We start from the raw sequence: 19,034 nt of genomic DNA on the forward strand, positions 1-19,034 counted from the left end.
TGCAGTTCTTACGCAACACCTCTAATGAATATGTACTGATGTTTAAATGTGGCCCACGAAGGACACCGTATCCCTCCTCCACCTTGCTGCAGAGTGTGTGTGTGGGCTGAGGTGGTGCTGCTGAGGAGGCCAGCTCAGTGTCACAGGTCTGCTGTGTGTGTGTGTGTGTGTGTAGATGCAGTGATGTCAGTGGGACCTTACACATCACCAGTATTTAATGCATCACACATGTTTAAAAGGTCTAACATGTGTATGCTTACCTTAGTTTCATAGGAATGACAGTGTAGCGGTCTCTGTGTTGTAGGGTCTGGTGGGTGGGGTTGGTGGTAAAGCTAAAGAACAGGTTAGGTAAAGCCATACCTGAATGTAAAGAGGAGAAAATGGACATGTCAATATTAACTACTGTTTATGTTTTTAATTTGGGTTATGTATAGATCATCAAAAATATAACCTCTTTTACCTGTTTTGGTATATTCCAGGCTTGATTAGGGCAGGACTAAGGGAATAAAACCAAATATAGGGGGGTATATAACACCAGATATGGGGTAGAATATAACACCAGATATAAGGGGATTATAAGACCAGATATAGGGGTGGGGTTATAACACCATGTCAAGGCTGGCCCCTCCTAGCATCCCTGTCTCCATGGGTTCCCTGTCTCATGTATTTATTTTGCTTCCAGGTGTTTGTTTTCTCCGCCCCGTATGAGTTGCACCTGTGTCTTGTTAAATCTTATTGTACATTTATGTAAACCCTGCCTTGTTGTCTGTTTATTTCATGCCCTGTCATGGTTTTGTTGTCTGGATTTGTATGCCCAGCCTTTGTCGTGTTCATTTCTCAGTTATTTGTGCTTATCCCTCCTTATGTAAGTTGTGTTGTTCGTTATATCTTGTGTCCCTTTTCTGTTACCATGTGTTTGTGTTTACAGTGTATTCCTGGACTCTCCATGTTGGCTCACTGACCCTGGAATGTTATAACAATTACGATTCTGGATTTGCCTGTAATAAATTTCGCTGTCGCCTTGCAGCTTCCTGACAGCTGTCGGTGGGGGTGACTGATACAGACTGAGCTGTAGTTTGTCGATGAGGGAGACTCATACAGACTGAGCTGTAGTCTGTCGGTGAGGGAGACTGATACAGACTGAGCTGTAGTCTGGGTGACTACATGAGCCAGTAGTGTCACTGCATGAGAAACTGTAAATCCATTCTTTAATTTGGATGTGTGGAGACTTGATAAAACCAGAGTGATGTATCTTACCTGGATGTGTCTGACCAAGATGAACCCTGTGCTTTCACTCTACAATAGGGCTATGAGGGTGTGTGTGTGTGTGTGTGTGTGTGTGTGTGTGTGTGTGTGTGGGTGGGTGGGTGGGTGTATACGTGCCCTTTCTTAGACAGTGTATGAGTGCCAAGGCCTTACACAACTCTGTGGTGGTACCAGGCCGTTCAGACACTGCAGACTTGCACAAAGCCCATTATGAATGCAGAGATTACCAGATAACTCTGCAGAACACTGGTTCCTTTAGCAGTGCATGTCAGCCAGCCACAGCACAGGACAGTCCAGGAACGTTCACATGTCTGTAGTTCGTCTCGAGTGCTGTGTGTGTACGGTTTGGGCTTGTGAACGCAACAGTGATGGCATCGCACAGTCATAACTTCACACTTCCTGAGGAGAATCCTGTCAGACCTGACTGGCGGTGCACAACCGTTTTCTCGCTAGTCAGGAGGAAGTGTGGTATGGTCTACATGTGCAGACATGTGAGTTTCACAAGTGAAGGTATCATGCACTGGGCCCATTCCAGTATTGCCTAACTGCAGGTGTCAGAGTATCTGAGCATCAATTTAATCCGATTATGAGAAACAGACGTATGCCACGTGATCTGTGGCCCGTGCAGGCCGTGTGCTGTGCTGGATATGCTGGCCATAAGGTTGGGCACAGGGGCATGGGTGCTGGAGGGCACAGCTCAGCTTCTGCACGCCCCTGGAGGTTGTGTGTGGGGCCCCGAGCTCCCAGGGTGAGGGGACAAGCTGGGACAGAGGGGAACACTGTTACTGTACGACACAAAGCAGAAAGCCATATACTGCACACTCTCCTATTGCTCCTTCAGAGTACACACACACACTCACACACACACACACACACACACACACACACACTCACACACACACACACACACACACACACACACACACACACACTCACACACACACACACACACTCACACACACACACACACACTCACACTCACACACACACACACACACACACACACACTCACACACACACTCACACACACACTCACACTCACACACACACACACACACACACTCACACACACACACACACACACACACACACACACACACACACACACACACACACACACACACAAAGGGCCTTACAACCATATCACATGATGAGTAAGAATTTTTATGAATGTGGTCTGCTTGTTTGCATTCACAGAAAGCTTTTTTCAGTTTTCAGCCCATAACATGATAAAAATCCTTAGTTTATGTCTCAAAAGTAAAATGACATGTCCAGTCCTGGTGTCATTGTTTATGAACAAGACATTGAAAGTTCTGAGCCATGTTATATCAGTCTCAATATCAGTCTCAATATCAGTGTTCTCATGGTTACAAAACAGTCTAATACAGATATATTAAAAGTACAGATGATGACAACTGATCCAACACTTTTGAATGTAATGACTTCTGCGACAAACTAACACCGAGATGTTTTGGGGGGAGACTGTTCAGCATAGAACAAGCGTAATACAGTTTGATCAGTTTGACGTCAGCAGTTGCTTATGAAACAGCAGACGATTGTTCATCGTCATGTGCATGATGTGGCAAAACATTTGCTTGTTTGTTCAGAAGAACGAGAAACTGCTTTTATGATGTGCATAAGGGGCTAGATGATGAGGAGGATGTCTGGAGAATTTCAGTTCTGATCTGATAACTGTACCAAGGTGACTGAGAAAAACTATAAAACAGATAATACAGATTACTCTCAGTAAAACTGATAATACAGATTAATCTCAGTAAAACTGATAAAGAATAATCTCAGTAAACAGATGATACAGATTTGTCTCAGTAAACAGATGATACAGATTTATCTCAGTAAAACTGATAATACAGATTAATACAGATTATTATGTATTTGCAGGCTGGTTTGGTGTCACAACTCAAGACCTCTCTTGTGTCTGGCCGCTTGTTAAAGGAAAGTCCCCCACTGAAGGAAAGACAGTAGTGCTGCAGTGAAGGCTAACGTCACAAGGCCGTGCCGGCTGTGCCAGGAGGACATCACCACGTGTATGTTCATGTCCTGTAAACAGGCTGACTGAGTAAACAGCAGAAGGTCAAACTGCCAGTTCTGACTGGACCTTTTCAGCTCTTTGGAGTTGGAGAAATTTTACCTTTTTTTTCCATACCATGTTCCAAATTGTAACTTGGAGGTTTGTAACTCTGTATGTAATCAAAAATAACCCTGGATCGTTTTCAGCAGAATTGGCAAGAATTGGCCAGGGTGTGAGTGAATATTTGTAGTCTTAGAGCACCGGGACTGGCCAGATGAAGAGACCATCCTGTAATTACACCTTAATGCTGTGTCACTGTCTGTGGATGCCAAAATGATGATGCACACATCACTTCCTGTTAATGAGGGACTGAGAGAGGTGACCCTGAAGGAGAGAGAGAGAGAGAGAGACTTCTGACCACAACACTTTATACAGGTGTTGACTGTTGACTGTAGGTCTCTATATTTGTCATCCTGGTGTATCTGTTTGTCCTATTTGTGACTGCAGTAGTTCTCTCAGCAAAGTTACACAGGCCCTGACTGTTATAGAGCGCCTGGCGTTCAGCCTGCGTGAGCAAGTTTCTGTAGGCCAGTTCATAAACATGTACGTGTGAATGCTGTCTGAAGTGATATTTGTTAAAAAGCAGTGCACACACACACACACACACACACACACACACACACACACACGCACAATGTGCCATATTTCACATTCTTTTTCCCTGTACTTGGAAAACAAATTCCAACATGCGTTTGGTTCGCCTCACCTCACTCAGGTGACATGTGGAACACATTACTTCAGAGTGTGCAGCTCTTTTACATCTCCATGACATCTTTATTGCAAGCACATGCCTTTTCCTGCATAGATACTTCAAGGGTTAAAGTGAGTAGTTTACAAATATGTGTTAGAGAACAAGTGAAAGATACACATATCAGTTTCATTTTCAGGTTGAAGAAAAGGGGGAATAAAAGCTTCCCCAATTAATGTGAGTTACTGTAAAGTACGTTGATACGATAAAGAAAGTGTCCCTTCGTGTGTCTGGACTTCAGCAGATGGGGTTTGAACCGCCCCTGATGTAGAACTCATCTAACACGTTTGTCTGCGTTTGAGAACTCAAATTGCTTTTTCTCTCACACAAAGATCATTATGTGGCAACATTTATTTGATTTGATTGCCTTACCTTTCGCCCAGAGATCATTATTTGACAACATTTCCAAGCAGTACTCTCACTGCTTCAGAAAAGAAAGAGGAAATTGAGCAGAAATTCACACCTATAAATATTTCATCATTATACTCCTCAAAGACTGTGTTGTGTGTGTGTGTGTGTGTGTGTGTGTGTGTGTGTGTGTGCAGGCATTAAGCTTAGCCATAGGGAGTGTTCGCTTTTTGAGTAATTAGAATATTCCTATTGGGTCCCATGGCGACAACAGCACTGTTCCCGGCATGACATGCTAATGAACTGCATCACACGAGAACAAGTAGCGCACACCCGTGTCCGAGCCTCGTTTTCCAGGCAGTGTGTGTGTGGGGTGGTTCCCTGCGTTCGGAGGGGGACGAGGGTGGAGCGTTAAGACAGCATGGCGGGAAATGATGAAAAATGACCAATACCAACCAAGACTGATGTTTGGATTTATTACGGTTATGCTGCGCTGTATGTGCGGTGTGTGTCTCCCAACAGAACAGGATACAGTCTGTTCCATACTCTAGTTTTCCACAGTGGGAGTGGTCCCAGAATGGTTTCTGTTATTAGACTGCTGCAGGTACCTAAGGCTAATAAGGGAATGACTAGATGTGTCTGACTGGCAGGTACTGGGGGATCATATTATAACCATTAATCATGCGCTTTGGAGCATCTGAAAGCGTGTTTGTTTTTACTGTCGTTGTGTTCAATAAGGCTGTTTCGGGAGTGCATGTGTTGTCGTATTCTTTCTGCTGCGGTCGCACAAAGGTCCATGACTTAAATTCCTGCATCACAGCTGAGAAGAGCTCTGGGGAAGAGCTCGGATGTCTGAAGGCCTCAGCAGATCAGAAGAACAGGGTGGTCTGATAAGCCGATTATCACATTCCCAGACACGTCAGTGCTTGTGTGACTGTTGTGTCCCCGCCAGTCAGCTACACTAGAAACGAGCAGAACGGCAAAGTCACCTTAGCCACAGACGTGCCGGAGCTCCGTGTGCAGGGCTCATGTTGACGCCATCCCCGAAGGAAACATCGCACATCTGAAAGAAGCCATCATCCCGTTCTCGGGGTCGTCTCGTCTACAGCTACAGTGAGAGTGGGAGACACAGACAGTGCCTCGGATGGTCACTGCAGCTCTTTAAATAGCAAGTGTCTGGTCTGGTCAACAGACCAGCAAGGGCAAGCCATTTTGGGAATGCATCTTTCCCCCTGTTTACTCCTGCACAGGCTGTGTGTCTGCGCTCCCCCCAGAGGAGACAGTTGCCAGTTTCTCCCAGTGGCAGGAAAAAATCCGTCGGTCTGCGTGACCTACAAAGGAAGGCGTTGCAGAGGCCTGTCAGAGCAATTTGCCTGCAGACACGTGGAAGAGTGCGTCCATCCCCCGTAGTCCGTTTGCGCATGTAGCTGAAGACGAAAGTAGGCCAGCCGGTGTCTGAAGGTGCAGCTGCCAAGAGTCCCAAGCGGGCCTACGCCTGACAGGATGGACGAAGCCGGGGCTGGCAAGAAATCCGGCTCCAGGCAGGGCGGGGAGGCATGTGGACGTATAAACACAGCCAGGGAAAACATCACACTGGGAAACTCCATTTCACAATACGCCCCTGGCACATTCTGCTCATGGTCTGTCACATACAGAAGGTGAAGGAGGTGAGTTCCAGAGATTCCTTTTCCTGAAAAGTCTTTTAATTTTTCCACCTCAGTTTAAGAGCTTGCTTCTTTGCAGTTTGTGGTACTTCAAACCAGCACACCAGATATTTGAATTTTATTCAGCATTAAAAACATTTCATCATGATTCAGGAACAGCACTAAGGGAGTTTTGTGAAAGCTGGTCACGTCAGAGAAGTGACAGACATCCTTGTGATGCACTTTCCTGGAATTCTTCAATCATTGTAATATCCTCAGTTGTAAAACACCGTGGTTGCACAATATCTGTCATCAGAGTCTTTTATACTGGCCTACGTATAAACAACGCATAGTGTACTGAAAGAGGAAGATTGATTGCTTGTGTTTTTAATTTTTGTAATTACGTGATTGGGAACAAAGCCGTACTCATCCTAAAAACTCAATATCAAGGAGCCGTTCCTGTGACGCCGGTTTGCAGATACTCCCATGTGGGGGAAAAGTCAGGCTGATAAATGCTACATGTCTCAACCCAAGCTGCCGTACAAACTTTTCCAACAGGACTGTTCTCAGTGTGTTCTATATAACGGAGGAGGAAGTTTTGATTAGGGAAAAAGGAGCATCGTTGATTCTGATTTTATGAGCTGTCGTTATGAAACGGGTCCGCGACACGGGCCATGAGGAAGTGACCCAGAAAAAGCAGACATGATGCCACCGGAGCTGACAGACAGGCCCTGACCCTGGGCAAACACAGGGAAGTTCAGAGCAGCTTCTGTTTTCCTGTAAAGTCACAAGTGTTGTGGCTATTTTGGAAGACTGTTATGAAGTGGTCTGTCCCTTTCTGTTTCGTAATCTCTGTTTAGTGTTATAAAACAAGAAGAGTGACCTCTAGGTTATTCAGCTATGATATCTGAAAGCTATCAAATAATGAATTAATCAATTAATTAATTAATTAATTTAAAATATGCTATTAGAAAGGACAATTATATACTCCAATCATATCCATGCACATGCAAAATAGAAGGGTTTTTGGGGTGGACAAATGTCAACCATAAATGCATTAGTCTCAGTTTGCTTGAACAAAGACCTTGTTCCTTCTGTTGGAATAAGAGTTAACTTTGATCATTTCATTCTACCTCGTAAGCGTCAGTACGAGCAAAGCAATGTGTTTTTAGAAAAAGGGCTGGAAAAATGACCTTGCTCCTGGACTGTCCCCTCCGCGGTGCGCCGTCACATTGTCCCCATTCCTCCCTTTAGATGTTCCGTTTCTGTGCCTGGGCTGCTTGCAAGCATGGTAAGAGCATCGTAACGGCCCGGGAGAGAGGACATCGGTGCGCAGTAATCCTGCCCCCACGCCCCCACACCAGCCGCCCTGGCTCCGGATCAGAGCTCTCGCCAATGTGCCTCCTGTGCTTTGCTGCTGCTTCAGACATGATCTGCCTGGCCTTAAACTCTCCTCTCTGCCGGACCTCACGGTCCCTCATGGTCATGCTTGCTCTGCAGATGGGAGAAACGTGTTGTGCTTGTGACTGTGATGGATGGCACACACACCTCGGTTTTCCGACCCTCCTGATCTCTGAAGGCAAGCTCGCAATCACTGGAATATTTTCAGGAATGCCAGGTGATTACAGCCATAAATCCCAGCTGGGATCGCACATGTGTTTCCTCTCATAAGAGCGCGTAGGGCATAGTGCAGTATTCATTTCAACCTGAGCAAAAAAGTCGGAGATGAATGTCAGGAGAGTTATGATCCCTGCCCTGACTCATATGTTATGGTGTGTAGCCATTTATCGCTCTGGTGAGAGATTTTCTTCCCAAAACAAAACACATGTTCCCTGCGTATCACTGATCTGGCGGCTAGCTGCCTGCATGACAGTCTCTGTCGAACGCTTAGCAGCGTAGCAGTGCCGCAGCGTAGCAGTGCCATGTGGGCGGTTTTCCACATGGCCTTAGGAAGGAGCTGGAGGTGTGGCATGTGTAACAAGCATAAACAGAGCAGCAAACATGAACAATGAAATATGAATCTAAATGAGGTAGAATGTAAATAAATGTAAATAAAGATAATCTCTGACTGGGATCTAAAAACAGAGGTTGTGTGTGTGTGTGTGTGTGTGTGTGTGTGTGTGTGTATAGTGAGAGAGAGAGAGTACTTTTTCTTTCACAGCTGATGAAGATCCTCTGAAATGTTCTGTTTCGCTGAAAACTGTACTTTTGACTTTACATCTCTACATCATATATATATATATATATATATATATATATATATATATATATATAGGGAGAGAGAGAGAGAGAGATAGATATATATACTATATACTATATACTATATATATATATATATATACTATATACTATATATAGTATATATATATGATGTAGTATATGTATACACTGTTTGTATATGTATGTTCACACTCCATATGCTTATGTTTAAAGCATTAAATCATACATTAGCTCATATCATACAAAATGATGATTCAAACTCTGATATTCATAATTCAGAAAAGTGAATGATCTGATAACCTGCTTTCTTTGATCTTTTCCCTCCTCTCATCGCTATCATTCTCATCTCTGCTCTGTCTCTAAAATCCCATTACGCTGATAAGAAATATATTACCTGCCCTAGACTGACACACGATACCGGTTAGTTTTGAGCGTGTGCCAGGTTTCTTCTGCACATCTGCAGCGCTGGGTGAGCGGTGTGTGCCGGGCCCCCCGGGGTCAGCCACACACCAGCCACTACGTAGCCAGATCCCTGTTTATTTGACTGCGTGGCTTCGGCTCAGTGCTCTAAAAATAAACCACTGGCTGTCTGCTTCCGGCCGGAGGGTGAACTCTGCTCAGCTGAAGCTCCCGGCACGCCGGAGCCCCGCCCCACAGCTTCTCGGATCAGTTCACACCTTCCGTCTATTAAAGGAGAAGGCAGTTTAATGAGGAGCCACAGGCGTGAGTCCTGCTTCTCCCGCATAGGAGCAGAATACTGTAGCGTGCTTTCACTGGGATGAGCTAGGTTGGTTTCCATTATTTGATGGGAGACAGTGACTGGTTGCGTGACTGGTTCATTGGTTTAATTTATTTCTCATGTGGTGCACTAATGTTAGTCATCTGTTCCTTGAGGCCCTGCTTCTGCAATATTAAAAGTATCATTTCAGGAGCTGTTAAGAAAGTCCACTTTTGATCGTACTTACTTCATTTGCAGTTGAATAAAAAATAGCAAATTTGCTCAGTGACCATGCAGTCTCAGGTAATACACTCGCTCCCCACAATACAGTAGGCTGGAGGTACACTGTGTAAACCTTCGCTGTAGAGTTGATCTTTCTTTTGTTGTCATTTAAGCATTGTAGATTTTATTATTTAGCTAGTGTTGGTTTGGGAGTGAACATTTATCCCACTTTTAGTGAGGAGGCTGTGAAAATATTGTGTGTTAGAAATCTTCTTCAGGTCCAACTGAGCAGAGGCTCTAGCGTCCAGCATGTGCGTCACAGCACAGATACGCCAGTGATGGAGTTCTGAGGGTCTGAGTGAACACTGAAGAGTGTAAGTGCAATGGAAGATGTGGCCGGGATGAAATGACACGTCCATCAGTCCTTTGTTCATAATGTGGGTTGTGAGACTGATGGGTGCCAAGACTCTGGCTGAGTGGGGAAAAAAAACCCCCACACGAATAGATTCCTGTTTATGTGGAACGTTGAGTATGTTGATTGACACGTTTTAGAAAATGTCTCCAAAAAAAGATGAAAGAGGGGACATGAGATGGATAAACGGAGAGAAAAGAGCGAGAGAGAGAGAAAGAAACAGAGAGTAGGAGAGATGGAGAGAAAACGCAGTGGCACCGAGGGATCAGACTCTGAATCACACAGATCATCTGCACGTCTGGATAGGCAAATAAACTGAAGACGTGGTCACGTGTATAATAGAGACCCAAAGTCTGGAGAGGACGAACACGGTTTACTGCTACTCCACAAACACAGCCGAAGGTGTCTCACTGCGCTGGAATCAGATCTGAGCTCTGACTATATCAGAGCTTTACTCACCAGCCACCCTGGTGTACGTGCCCTCTTCCTGGGTACTTTAGCGCCACGTGAGATCTGTCCCCTGTCCAGGAAACAGCATCCAGATCAATACAACCCTGTGGTTTCTCGGTCCATTTCGGAGGTGTCTTACGTTTGGTTATCTGCTCTGCTGTGTTGTTTTTGGCTTCTCTTCTCAAGTGTTATTGACTCCAGCAGAGATTTCTACATTTGTTTTATGGGCACTGAAACAGCATCAGAAGGTGGGCATGTCATTCCCAGACCAGGGGGGGTGTTGCCTGTACTTTTAATTGTAGTTAGCAGGAGATTCGAGTGTTTGTCTAGACATTATACTGCCTCTGCCACTGCTACTGTCTGTGCTCAAACTGTTCAGGGAAGGTTAGCATGCTGCCTTGGCTTTTACCGCAGTTCTGTAAAACGCATGGTGTTCCATCATATGACACCATATATGTCGCCATCTCGTTATCTTCATATTTAGTAGAATATACTGTGAAAAAATCAGTATACAACACTGGTCTCATGCAACGTGCGAAGCTTAACCTGACCGTGTGTTTGACAGCTGTGCTCTGTGGGAGACGATATGTGATAAGGTTAACTGATTATTTTTGGAAATAATACATTTTTGTTGTGCAAAAATTAAGATCAAAGTGTTTTCAAACGAATTTTTTGAAGGTCAATCATTTTTTGTGTGTGTGTGAAAATAGATGAGGCGATTGCTCGGAGCTGACAAAGGACTGATGGTATTTCACGCACTCATCCAAGAAAACCTGTGACTTTCCTGTGCAGGCCATCAGTCTGCTGTCTCAGACCTTGTTGACCGTGTCTACCGGCCTGCTTCATAACGCCTGCCGTAAGGCCAAAGCTATCGTCGTAGTAGGAATGCCACTTAGCATGGCATCGTTCGCGTAGCATCATTCCATACCCATCACGGCAGGTTTAACTGATCGCTAAGAAGAGTGATCTCATTACTTTCGTATTCTTCCTTTTGTGTTGTTAAGCAGCTGACTAAATATCTGTTTTATGTTAGAGTGACCAAATGTTTATGGGTTATACATTTCATACACAAAACACTATAATCTAGTCATTCAGCGCAAGAGATTTCCAACCCCCTAAGAAACCTTTTTAAAGAGCGTCCATGCATGGAAGAGTTTTCACCTTCACAACTATGAGGCTTTTGACTGTCTGTTTCCGGTAACACTTCGATCGCTCTCATTTAGATTTGTCTGTTATACGGCGCTGGGATGAGGAGCAGCTCTGAAAAGACACAATCTTTGCCCTCCTAAGATCCTTTTTGTATTATTACAGTGTTTTATGTTGCAGTTACTGATCATTTGTAAACTGATTTGGACCAGCGCTAAGAAGAGAACAGCAGGTGTAGTAGCGATAGGAATTGATTATCTGCACGGAACTCCATTCCCAGATAGTCAGTCCTGGATGTGGTGGTCACCTAATTCTTTGGTTTTCAGAATCTACTGTTGCAAAGTGAGGAAGTTTGTAATTCCATCAGCAGGTGTAATCCTGTCACTGAGAACGAGGAGACGAGTTGGCGTCCAAACGTCTGTTTATACCACTGTAGGTGTGGACACGTCCAGTGTGGTACCATCCAGTGTGGCCTGCGTGCTTTTAAAAAGATATAAAATTGAGAATTAAATTCATTTTCATCTTAATTTAATTTCAGCATAATAACCTGGGGAAATCAAACCCAAAACCCAGAACGTCTAATACAAACACAATTCTTTGTAGTTTTTTACTGTGAGCGGAGGTTTGCAATTAGAGGACGAATTGGCTAAACTTGTGTTTTTGATTAATGTGGAAGTTGTTTCTCAGACCTCACGGCACCTCTTTGTTGTGACCACCTTGCTTGGAGATTTGAAATACTAAGACATGGGTTACTGAAAGTGCCTGAAAAGGTGCAGACTTTACCTAAGAAGTAAAGACATGTTTTTTGCTGGGGTTTTTGTGTCAATTCCAAATCTTTAAAAAACGCGTTAAAAAAAAAGAAAAAAAAGTGTGTACATGTCCTGAGTTTGCCACTCACACATACCATTAGCCTTCCTGAAACTTATCAAGCATTTTGTATGTGGGGTCTTACACATGAGCTTCTCTTCAAGTCTTCTGTTCAGAGCTTTCATCATATGTGATTACTGTAATTATTATTGTATTACTGTAATTATTGTTGTTGTTGTTATTGCTTATGAGGAGCAGTAGTCCTTACTCTGCCTGTGGTAAGCATGTGAAGTGTGGGGCACGAGCAGGGAGGGAGGAGGATGACGAGCAGGACAGGAAGATTGCCTGTAACGCGGGCAGAGTGCGTGACTTTCACACGCTATGCCATGCTGTTCTCATGCTGTGTGGGGTGTGCGTGTGTGTAAGCATCATCAAAACACCGTGACACCGTGGAAAATAATGACAAAGCTTTCTGTTTTGTGGATACGGACTGTGCTGTCAGATTAGATTTTGTGTGACTATTTGTTGCGCAGAATTTTAAATTAAACTGTCAACTGTTAAGCATTTTTCATTTGTAACAAATGTTGTCTGTTCTGACAAGCAAAATCTCAGAGTTCTCTGTGTATTTCCACCCCCAGTGTAATTCAATTGAAAACTAGTCTTAATCTCTTCTCAGACCACACATCTTAAAATGTCCTTCATGCTTAACACCAATTCGAATAGCTTCTTCTGTTCTCATTAGTCTCAGATCACTTGGCTTTGTCGCTGTGTGAGCCCTCTGTAATTGCCAGAGGGGGCCGTTTTCTAGTGCGCAGCAGCATTGCTTCATGTTTTTATTTCTGTGCACTTTCTTTTCCGTCAGGCATGGCAGGACACCCATGTGAAATTGTTCCCTCAGCTGCAGTCGGGGATTAAAGGTTGCACCTGACCCTTGCATCTCTACCATGGCCCTAATGTGGTTTAACACGTTCCTCCATGTCCGCTGAGACCAGACCTGGCCCCAAGCCCCGCCCTTCCCCGCTGGCCATGAGCTCACAAAGCCAATAAGGGTTTCTGATGTCAGTGAGGACACATACCAGTAAAAACCTTTATGCCCAACACATGGAGTACTAATGAGTGTTAACAGTCTTGTGCCGACATACCACGCAACCTGTCAGTGTCACCGGACTTGATGTGAGCCAGGGATCAGGGTTCAGGGTCCAGGGTCCAGGGATCAGGGTTCAAGGTCCAGGGTTCATGGTTCAGGGTTCAGGATCCAGGGACTGGTCCAGGTTTCTCCCACAATGCTCTAGGCGAGGCTGCGTTCTGGCCTTAAATTATCCACCCACAGCGCCTGGACGAATGATATATAAAACCTCAGGCTACTGCGGATGAGTTATTTTTAAATACACATATATATATAATTCCTTAATTTTTAAAATATTTTTCAAAAATTTTCTTTGGTCTAGAATCCGTGAAGCTTCCCTGATATATGTGTATTACTTTGGTTCAGAAACAGAGTGTGTGTACTGTGTGGGTCTTCTCTGTACTGTCACTGGATGTTTCCACTGTCTGCTTGTCGATGAATCAGCGTGCTGCTCTCATGTTTAATTCCTTATTTAAAAATATGTTTGTGCATATGTGAAATACATCGGTCATGATGTATAACATCGTCTTTGTCAATATGCATCAGCATTAGCACAGGCTGCTAGGCTTATGCTTACAATGACGGAACAAACCCAAAAGCACGAAGGGAGAGGTGTGGAAGGCATAAGACAGCAGGGTCTCGTGACAGGCCAGGGTACGCTCTCCGTTTTTATTTCAGTGATAACAGTGAGCGGAAGCAGACTGTGGGATGTGTTTTGTTTTTCAGTCCACCTCAGTGTGGTGAACTGGAGCCGGAACACAGCTCCAGTAACAACACAGCTGTAGCAGAAGCCGTCTAGTCTGATACTGTGTCTAATGAAGGGGACGGTGGAGTCACACACTATTGCTAAAATAGACATGACACTCCCCTCCTCAAAGACCAGATACGCCTCCTATCAGTGACAACCACTCCTCCCCCAATGACTGAACACTCCTCCCCCAATGACTGAACACTCCTCCCCCAATGACTGAACACTCCTCCCCCAATGACTGAACACTCCTCCCCCAATGACTAGCCACTCCTCCCCATCCCAGTCTAACGGTGGAAGGCTGTTTTGTCATTTTACATGCCAGATTTGACATGACATATTTTGAGATTATACTAATAGCCATAGTTAGGGTTGACATATTTTGAGATGATACTAATAGCCATAGTTAGGGTTGACATATTTTGAGATGATACTAATCTCCATAGTTAGGGTTGACATATTTTGAGATTATACTAATCTCCATAGTTAGGGTTGACATATTTTGAGATGATACTAATCTCCATAGTTAGGGTTGACATATTTTGAGATGATACTAATCTCCATAGTTAGGGTTGACATATTTTGAGATGATACTAATCTCCATAGTTAGGGTTGACATATTTTGAGATTATACTAATAGCCATAGTTAGGGTTGACATATTTTGAGATTATACTAATAGCCATAGTTAGGGTTGACATATTTTGATATTATACTAATAGCCATAGTTAGGGTTGACATATTTTGAGATTATACTAATCTCCATAGTTAGGGTTGACATATTTTGAGATGATACTAATCTCCATAGTTAGGGTTGACATATTTTGAGATTATACTAATCTCCATAGTTAGGCTTGCCATATTTTGAGATTATACTAATCTCCATAATTAGGGTTGACATATTTTGAGATTATACTAATCTCCATAGTTAGGGTTGACATATTTTGAGATGATACTAATCTCCATAGTTAGGGTTGACATATTTTGAGATGATACTAATCTCCATAATTAGGGTTGACATATTTTGAGATGATACTAATATCCATAGTTAGGGTTGACATATTTTGAGATTATACTAATCTCCATAGTTAGGCTTGCCATATTTTGAGATTATACTAATCTCCATAATTAGGGTTGACATATTTTGAGATTATACTAATCTCCATAGTTAGGCTTGCCATATTTTGAGATTATACTAATCTCCATAGTTAGGGTTGACATATTTTGAGATTATACTAATCTCCATAGTTAGGGTTGACATATTTTGAGATTATACTAATCTCCATAGTTAGGGTTGACATATTTTGAGATTATACTAATCTCCATAGTTAGGGTTGCCTCTTTCCCTCTTCTCTCTCTCCCTTTATTTCTGCATATGATACACTATCATTTATACAGATAAAACATTACATTAGAGCGTTGCTATTACTGTTGGAGGAAATAACATGTGCTTCTAATATACAAAGTAAACTGTTCCCTTGATCCAGTCATGGTTGGATGGCTGGGATGCAACTTTGGAAAAGCGTCTTGGAGACTAACATGGTTTTCCTTACCGGTGTCTCTCTCCTTTCCAAAACACAGCCGTCATCAAGAGCTTGGCTGGAATTTCTTGGAATTCCACCCAGTGTTATGTAATGCATGTGAATGCGTCTATTGTACAAAATTAAAAAATATGTTTTTTATGGATATGGCTGTGATGTGTAGCATTAGCAGTAAAAAAATCATTGACCATTATATTCTGCGTTTAATCGAGTGACACTTAAATCTGAGCAGCAGTTTTGGCACCAGCGCTGGAGCAGCAGACTTGCTCTGGTGAAATCTCCTCTACCCTGTGTTCTGAGGTCCTCCAACGCTTGCTCTGTTTTGGTCACAGGCAGCTTGCTGATGTCATGTGACCTCTGAGTTTGGACGGCACTAGCGTTGTCCTGCCTCCCTCCTCAGATGGCCAGACAGAACGAACACTTACACTCCTGTTCCACAAACACTGCCTTTGTTGTTTCAACACGCAGAAAAGTGAAGTTTGTTTCAACTTAGGCCCTTGTCCCCTGCCGTAGTGCAGCACTGCAGCAGTTGCCATGTGTGGATTTGGTGGTTGGGAACTCACTGGAGTTGCCTGATTAATGTCATTATTCATGAAGTCATTAAGTTATGAAAATGTGTGCCAATGGAGTGGAACCAAAAACAGCAACGTCAGTCACAACTGGCAGGTTTAGAGCAGCACTCCTATTGGTCCTCAGTAAACTTGCAGGCTTAGAGCAGCACTCCTATTGGTCCTCAGTAAACTGGAAGGCTTAGAGCAGCTTTCCTATTGGTCCTCAGTAAACTGGAAGGCTTGGAGTGACTCTTCTATTGGTCAGGGCATGACTGGAAGGCTTAGAATGACTCTGTGATTGGTCTTCTGCCTCCCTTAATGGGATCTAAAAATTTTTGCATAAACTGCCTCATATGCTCTGGGGTCCCTCTGAAGAGAGTGATGGAAACCACTGCTCATGTCCCAGTCTTACAACTACGCATAATTTGATTACATGTGTAAGGGATTGGGGAGAAATCTGATTATATACATGCAGCTGAAATGTCAGTGATTGCAGTGTTATGACTGGGTAGAATTTTGTTATTGTCAGGTACCGACCATAATGACCCTTAACAGACGGCACATGTGTGTTATGTGGTCCACACGTGTCCACACGTGTTACAAGCGTGTTACACGGCTCCCTGGGAATGGAACAAAGCTGCTTCTGACATCACTGCTCTTCCTGTGTAATGCGATGCGACGGAGACCGCTGAGCTGGCATGCAAGATATGAAAAAACGACCTTTTCTAGGGCAGCGCACTTTCTCCACACGCCTATATGGCTGACCTGTGTGTGTGTGTGTGTGTGTGTGAGAGAGAGAGAGAGAGAGACAATCAATACTGTTAATCTTGGCAGGAAAATGTATTTTTAAAGCAATAGCACGCTACTAAATATACTAAATATCTGTTTGTCTGAAATATTAGGGTCATTATTCTTCAGAAATGTAAACTTTTAAACATTTTTGTCTATTTTGTCATGCCAGAGTCCTTTTGTTTAAAAGTATGATTGTTCTTTTTAAATGTTTTTCTTTCTTTCTTTCTTTTAAAACTATTTGCATTTTATTCCTGTTTTCTGGCACTTTCAGTCAAAGCAGGTGTAGTATGTTTAAAATCCCTCCGCAGGGTGCAGTGAGGGACTGATTTTGGTTTAGTCTTATGTATTTGTCTGTATTTGTCTTCCTCTCTTACTGTTCATTTCAATAACAATCGATCCAGTGTTGGTCAGTGACCCTTGACGACAGTGGACAACATGTCATTTGCACATATGGATGGGACAGATGGACAGATCCCTGTGGAACTGTACGGTGTCTCTTTCGTTTCGACTTTCACATGGTGTGTGTGCGGCAGCATTAACAGATGAATCCATCCAGTAAATGTGACATGTTCCCCGTGATCCGAATTCACTCTCAGGCCTTCCCACACACTCCTAGAGCACTCGGAGTGTTGTGCATCGGATTATGGCCCGCCCCGCCCCGCCTCCACGGAAACCGCTTGTAGTCGGGACACGGCCTCATCAGTCTCCGTCTGCGTGTACGGCCCACGGGGAGCCCATCCCCTCCAGCCAGAATGATGAATCGCACAAGCCAGTTAAGCAATTATGGCGCAAAATTTGCACACAGTTGCTCTGCTGTAGGAGGAGTTTGACAGGGAATGAGGAAAGACTAGAAAAGGAGTCTGAGGAGAAGATCTCGGGCCAAGAGTGCCAGTGCATGCCAGAATGAGTGTGTGTGAGTGTGTGTGTGTGTGTGTGTGTGTGTGTGTGTGCGTGTGTGTGTGTGTGTGTGTACGCATATGTGTGTGTGTGAGGTGTGTGTGTGTGTTTGTGTGTGTGTGTGTGAGTGTGTGTGCATGCCAGAATGAGTGTGTGTGTGTGTGTGTGTGTGTGAGTGTGCATGCGTGCGTGTGCATGCATGCGTGTGTGAGTACGCATATGTGTGTGTGTGTGTGTGTGTGTGAGTGTGTGTGCATGCGTGCGTGTGTGAGTACGCATATGTGTGTGTGTGTGCATGCGTGCGTGTGTGAGTACGCATATGTGTGTGTGTGCATGTGTGAGTACGCATATGTGTGTGTGTGTGTGTGTGCATGCGTGAGTACGCATATGTGTGTGTGTGTCTGTGAGTGCGCGTGTGTGTGTGTCACCATCTCTTGGTATAAAGTAGAGATAATGTTGTAGTAGATTCTCATTTTACAGGTTTATTCACGGAGACTGTCCCCCCTGAAGGAGAGAGTAGAGGGTGTTGCGATGGAGACTGTCCCCCCTGAAGGAGAGGGTGATGTGATCTGGCTTTTTGGTCTAGTCAGAGGACATGTTTTCCGCCTGGAGGATCTGAGTTCAGCGCTGGGTGGACACCCCGCATCACAGACTCCTCCATGCTGTGAGGGGCATATGTGAAACCCTGGCTGACGGATGCGTGTGTGAGGGACGTGTGGAAGGAGAGTGATGGAGACCCTCATGCAGGGGGAGCACGTGTCAGCGATCAGAGCCCACGGCTGTGTGGAGGCAGGCTTGGCTGCTGCTCTCTGCCGCAGATAAACATGCTCGGGATGGGCTTCTGGCCTCTTGTAAGCCCCTTTAAAGGAAGCAATTGAAAGTGGGAGAGAAGGCTGTAGATTTTGCTTTCAGGGCCATCCATTCCCAGTAGGCAGTGTGTAGGTGGGTGGTGTGCTGAGCAATGTGTTGGTATCGGAGACTCCTCTGAATGGAGGAGGAAAGGAGTCTTTACATGTGTGTTTTGTTGACTTCTCTGCACTCATGGTGATGTAAGAATGACACTGAGCTTTGAGAGATGCGCCAGTGCTGAATGGTCACAGCCAAGTAGGCAGGATTTGACTAGCAGGAAATTACACACGTTCAGGATTTATTGATAGTATCTGCATACATTTATCTGACACTTTTAACTTACAATTTAACTTACAATTATGACTGAGTACAATTCGAGTAACTGGGGTTTAAGGGTCTTGCTCAGGGACCCAACAGTGGGGCTTGAACTGGCAACCTTCTGATTAATAGTTGAGTACCTTAA

The 19,034-nt window shown here is 44.2% G+C and overlaps 1 protein-coding gene across 2 annotated transcripts in view; it reads left to right on the forward strand.

Annotated features, from left to right (window-relative positions):
• btbd11b (BTB (POZ) domain containing 11b) overlaps positions 1 to 19,034 on the forward strand; it is a 51,352-nt gene that overhangs the window by 2,363 nt on the left and 29,955 nt on the right. Inside the window, exons 1-2 of one of the 2 annotated variants that reach the window (XM_035524845.1) lie at positions 5,813 to 6,118; positions 7,349 to 7,712. The exons of the other annotated variant lie outside the window; for it this stretch is intronic. Coding sequence (XP_035380738.1) covers positions 6,008 to 6,118; positions 7,349 to 7,712 — 475 coding nt within the window. The 5' untranslated portion in view covers positions 5,813 to 6,007. Of the gene's footprint in view, positions 1 to 5,812; positions 6,119 to 7,348; positions 7,713 to 19,034 lie in introns of those variants that run through there. 2 annotated transcript variants of the gene reach the window in all.

This window comes from Electrophorus electricus, chromosome 4, assembly GCF_013358815.1.
Source record: "Electrophorus electricus isolate fEleEle1 chromosome 4, fEleEle1.pri, whole genome shotgun sequence".
Taxonomy (NCBI): Eukaryota; Metazoa; Chordata; class Actinopteri; order Gymnotiformes; family Gymnotidae; genus Electrophorus; species Electrophorus electricus.